At 56.9% G+C, this 5,802-nt stretch overlaps 1 protein-coding gene across 1 annotated transcript in view; it reads right to left on the minus strand.

The window, feature by feature from the left end:
* LOC119102250 (jasmonoyl--L-amino acid synthetase JAR1-like) overlaps positions 1 to 1,453 on the minus strand; it is a 2,986-nt gene extending 1,533 nt beyond the window's left edge. Inside the window, exon 1 of the mRNA XM_037225614.1 lies at positions 1,436 to 1,453. Within this exon, the coding sequence (XP_037081509.1) occupies positions 1,436 to 1,453 (18 nt within the window). The remainder of the gene's footprint in view (positions 1 to 1,435) is intronic.
* Between the last annotated feature and the right edge of the window lie 4,349 nt (positions 1,454 to 5,802).

Consider the following 5,802-nt stretch of genomic DNA (forward strand, 5'->3'; position numbering starts at 1 on the left):
GCCCGTTCCCCCCCCCCCCGCGCGCTAATCGCTCCCCCGACACCGAACAGCTGAACAGCACAGTGCAAATGCAAACGACGTCAGCTCTAAGGCACCATGCCTGGTAAAAGCTCCAGATCTCGGAAGCCATGTGCCCCTGGAGCCGTATTCACGCTCCTGTATCCGATTGCCATTCGGTCTGCGTAATGCCAGCCAAACCCTCCAACGATTCACGGATGAAGTGCTGCATGGAGTGCCAGGGACATTTGTCTACTTGGACGACATTTTGGTTGCCAGCAACTCGGAGCATGAACATCTCAAACACCTTCAAATGGTCCTCGAACGACTCGACAAGTTCGGGCTGGTCATTAATGAAAAGAAATGTGTGTTCGGGACCGGGAAAGTTCAGTTCCTTGGCCATGAAGTCACTGAGCTCGGCATCGTCCCCCCCCCCCCCCCCACCCTTCCAGACAAACTACCTGCGGTGTAGGATTTCCGTAACCAACTACGGAGAAGCAGCTCGGCGTTTCACCGGAGTGGTGGCGTATTATCATCGTTTTATGCCCGACGCCGCAGCTATACTGGCCCTACTCACCAGTCTGCTCAGCAAGAAAGCTTCGAAGAGCCACCGCCCCATCATCTGGTCCGCCGACGCTGGGCAAGTGTTTCGTCCGGTTAAGCAGCAGTTGGCGCAGGCTACCCTACGCCGGGTGCACTCCTAAGTCTGCAGGTCGACGCTTCAGACACTGGCGTCGGAGCGGTTCTCCAGCAGTTCGTCGCTGGCCGTTGGGAGCCGCTGCCGTTCTTCTCGAAGAGCCCCAAGCCGGCGGAGACTCGGTACAGCACCTTCGGCCGAGAACTCCTTGCCGTGTACCTGACGATCCGGCGCTTCCGACACGGCACCTTCGGCCGAGAACTCCTTGCCGTGCACCTGGCGATCCGGCGCTTCCGGCACAGCACCTTCGGCCGAGAACTCCTTGCCGTGTACCTGGCGATCTGGCACTTCCGGCACAGCACCTTCGGCCGAGAACTCCTTGCCGTGTACCTGACGATCCGGCGCTTCCGGCACAGCACCTTCGGCCGAGAACTCCTTGCCGTGTACCTGACGATCCGGCGCTTCCGACACAGCACCTTCGGCCGAGAACTCCTTGCCGTGTACCTGGCGATCTGGCACTTCCGGCACAGCACCTTCGGCCGAGGACTCCTTGCCGTGTACCTGGCGATCTGGCACTTCCGGCACAGCACCTTCGGCCGAGAACTCCTTGCCGTGTACCTGGCGATCCGGCACTTCCGGCACAGCACCTTCGGCCGAGAACTCCTTGCCGTGCACCTGGCGATCTGGCACTTCCGGCACAGCGTCGATGGTCGGAACTTTGCCGCCTTCACGGATCACAAGCCCCTGGTGTCCGTGATCGGGTCAAACTCTGACCGTTACTCGCCCAGGGAGCTCCGGCACCTCGACTTCATCGGGCATGGCTCCACTGACGTCAGGCACGTACCAGGGAAGGAGAACACTGTGGCTGACACACTTTCACGGAAGATCGCCATGCTGCAGGCACCGCGGCCCCCGCTGGGCACACAAGAACTCGCCTCCCAGCGTTTTGTGTGGCCTTCTATGCGCCGAGACATCGAGGAGTGGACATGAGCGTGCACCTCGTGTCAACGGGCAAAGATTCATCGGCACACACGGGCACCAACATATGGCTTCACGCTACCGGACGCTCGATTTGACGCCGTCCACATCGACATTGTCGGCCCACTGCCCCCGTCGGATGGTCACACGTACCTCCTTACGTGCATCGACCGGTTCACCCGCTGGGTGGAAGCTATCCCTGTTGCGGACATCCGGGCGGTCACCATCGCCCGCGCCCTCGTCGCCGACTGGGTGGCTCGGTTTGGAGTGCCGGCACAGGTCACACCGAACGCGGTGCCCAGTTTGAGTCCGCTCTGTGGTAGCAACTGTCGGCGCCTCTTGGCTGCACTAGGCATCGCACCACCAGCTACCACCCGCAGAGTAACGGCATGGTGGAGAGGTTCCATCGACAGCTGAGGACAGCTCTGCGGGCGGCAGATGCGGCCACTTGTTGGACCGATCTCCTACCACTGGTTCTGCTGGGCGTGCATTCAGTTCTAAAAGAGGATCTGGGTTGCACGTCTGCGGAGCTCGTTTACGGTACAACACTCCGGCTCCCAGGGGAGTTCCTCAGTCACCAACCCTGCAAGGTACCGCTGGACCCGGCGTCGTAAGTCGACCTCCTCCGGCGAGCCATGCGGCAACTCCGCCCGGTGCAGCCACGCCAGCAGTCATCGAAGAACGCTTTCATTTCCGAAGAACTCCCGGACTGCACCCATGTTTTCGTCCGGAGAGACGCCTCACACTCACCGCTAGAGCCGCCCTACGACAGCCCATTCCACGTGTGCAGGCGGTCATCTAAAACAGTGACCATCCGGCACAAGGACAAAGAGGAAGTTGTCTCTGTCGCCCGCATCAAGGCAGCTTTTCTGGATCCACTACCGATCTACGAGACGCCATCCGGGGCCAGCCCGCCCGCCCGGCTTGCACACGCGGTTCTGTAGGTGGCCCGCGGCTGCTGCTGTTCCCGTCGCCAGAGCGGCAAACTCAGGACGCTACCTCGTGCGTGCCTGCGCGGGACGGGATGCGTCCGGATCTCCCGGACGCCAGCCGCCGCGGCGCAATAAACCCCCAAGCGCTCCCCCACCAACTGAGGACGGTACTGAGCACCCAGCTCGTCCGGCCGTCTGTACGCGCTACGACGGCCGCGAAGTGGTGCCCCCAGTGCGTGCGGGGCGCTCGACATGTCACCTTCCGATTGTTAACATGTCCGGGAGGGGTGGTGTAGCAGCACGGGGTCAACACCTCGTTGTGTGGGTCACCAATAGGTGGCGCCTGACGGGTGTGTTGTGTGTATGACATTGTGCGTCGTGTGAGAACTGTGTGTCTCCATAGTTTCGCTGCACTGTTTAGTGCTGGGTAATGATATGAGTGACATGCCTACTACAGAACGGTTGCTAGTAGAGCTGTTGTTTGGTCGCTAATGGCGTATTGAACTACCATAACTAGGCCAGATGTTTGCTGCTGTCAAATGGTGTATTCGAACCGATCCATACCGATAATAGATGGTGTGCAACCTGACAGCGCAGTGTTCTTTACCATTCGTGATACGTCCCCCTCCGGACGCGCTTCCCTGTCTGTCAGTCCGGGCCGGCATCACCTCGATGCCGGCACCGATGTTTCAAACCGGACCAGCACGACCGACGCAGCAGTGCTAGTCCCGGCCACCCGGCCGCAAACCAGCCGGTTGACAGCCCGAGTCCTGAGGTGCGGGTGATTACTCTAGAGTCGCACTGCACGGGGGCTGGGGTTGTCAACTGAAGAAAACAAAGCGCAACTACTGCCTCCTTTTCTCTTTCGTCGCCGAAGAAGGGGACGTGGGCGACACTCCTGCCGTGGAGGGCACGGACATTACCGGGTTTGCATGAAATACGTCACAGACCCGTCACTTTCCAAATATAGACCTCAATTTCCGGACCTGTCTCATCAGCGACGGAGCAATATCGGACAGGTAACTCTGGTGTCGGTAAATTACCGGCCGCCGGGCGGGCTGACTGGCAGGCTGGAAATGAACTTACACCGACTGCTGACGAACGGGCCTCTTGCGTGGTGTCGTTACGTGACGCCCGGTATGCTTCGTCTGGCAAACACGGCGCCTAAGTCAACAGTTCGGTCGGCCAAGCGGAGCTCCGGAGTAGATCCAACACAGCGCTCCGGTTCCGTTTACCATCCGAAGTGGGCAGTGGTGTATTCAAACGGGGCTCCGGCTCTTGCGAAATGTTCACGTGATGACCCTTCCCCTGTTAGGGCGTCGATACGACCCCACCACATGAGATTTTCTGAGCATACCTCTCTGGCGTGTCATGCAATCACGCCCAATTTTTTGGTAGCCTCTGGGCATCCATTGCGTGTCTTTTGCCACCAAAATGTTCCAAGCGTTTTTGGCTTCTCAGTGACGATGTTTTTTTGGGGAACGCTGCATGGCGATCCACGACCGGCGCGGCCCCGACTAGCTGATTTGTGCATGGTGTCGACCCACGTAACCTAAACACTCGATCCATTTGTGTTTCTTTTTTAACATGATACCGTGAGGCGTCCACAAAAACAGGAGCTTCACGTGATGTTAGGTGTGCGACTGGGCCAGTGGGATAATGCATCGCATATCATTTGGGACCGTATCCAGCCGACGGTGCGCCACCGGCCAGCGCAACCGTGTCCCATCGGTTCAACGCAGGTAGCACAAATTTCGAAATTGACAGAAATCGTCGTATCGCGTGTCAGAAGTCGGATCACTGATGTCTAGTGGTGTTTACGACGAATCGCACCTGCCACTTTGCGACCCGGCAATATGGCTGTTGCGTTTCGGCAAGACTAATCAATGGTGCACTCCACAGAACACACACATGCGCACTTTTGGACGATTTGGGACGGAACGCTCAAGTCACGAGGAAACATACACAAACTGACGCTGTTCCACACCCTCATCCACAACCAACGTCAACTGCCAACAAACGTCACTGCACTTCTACCTGACACACGAACACTTGCAACAGGACACCCACTACGCACTGCAAAGACACATCACCACCGAACAGAACCCCAACATACTAAGAATACTACATTCCATCAACTACGAGAAAATGGAACCAACTCCCGCTTGAGGTGTCACTTATATAGTCTTTTCGTTCCTTCAAACGGGGAGTATACCAGCGCTGCGGTGTGGCTGCGTCTCCGGTGTATCATAGTTTTGGATCCAGGCACGATAACATCCTACTAAATGTTAGCCTGAGATAAGGAGTATCAGAACTCAATGCTCACCTGTTCGAAATTCAAAGTCCAACAACACCTAGTCCCTCTTGCGTGTGGCTGTCCATATGAAGACCCTTAGCACGTTGTATTGAACTGCCCTCGCTATCATGAAATCAGAATTTTGATACGACGCACAAACAGATCGTATTATTCCAACTTTTTCCGAGCTCACTCACAACGAGCAACAAAGTATCTATTTCAGACGTAACGGCTTGCAAGATCGCACTGGGCACCAGATAGCAAAAAATTCAAGCATTTCTTTTCAGACCAAACGATTCGCCTAAAAACTTTCTGCGGGCGGCGGGCAGCAGACGGGCCACTGTGTGGCGTTGCAGGGCCAGGCGTCCCCCCGCCGGTCCGGGACGGCTATATGTGTAAACCGGAGTGGCGGCGGGCGCCTGGCCCGTCTCGGCTCACAAATCTGACTAGTGGGCGGTGTGTCGTGGGTTCCCTGGCGGCGATGACCATATCTTGTTATTGTTAGAAGAGGCGCCCAGATTTAAGCGTTCTGTTTATGCACCAGTCCACACGTCATATTATGTACTGCGTCATGTCCATCATCGAACAAAACATCAAACATCAAACCTGCGATCCTTCTTAAGGCGGGTGCTTAGAGGTGTCACTGGACATTTGGCAATCAAGGGTCATAATTCATGGCTAAAGCCGTGACAGAAGTGATTCGGCTGAGACGAGAACATGGAATCTCACTGGAGCTCGTACTCATGTCTTTGTTGCTCCTGACCACGCGCTGGCGGGCCCCTGGTCACGCACAAGCGCTGTTAGCTTCATCGGCGAAGTCATTCGCGTGGTGCGTATGCCACATATCCGATGGCAAATATTAGACGTGTGAATGGACATTCAGCAGTCTGGGGGCGTGGTGTCGCAAGCCAACACAGTGTGGCTGGGGCAAAAGCATGTAACTCACTAGCGCACATGTTTAT

The sequence above is a fragment of the Pollicipes pollicipes genome, unplaced genomic scaffold (genome assembly GCF_011947565.3).
Source record: "Pollicipes pollicipes isolate AB1234 unplaced genomic scaffold, Ppol_2.1 Scaffold_5724;HRSCAF=6776_pilon_pilon_pilon, whole genome shotgun sequence".
NCBI lineage: Eukaryota > Metazoa > Arthropoda > Thecostraca > Pollicipedomorpha > Pollicipedidae > Pollicipes > Pollicipes pollicipes.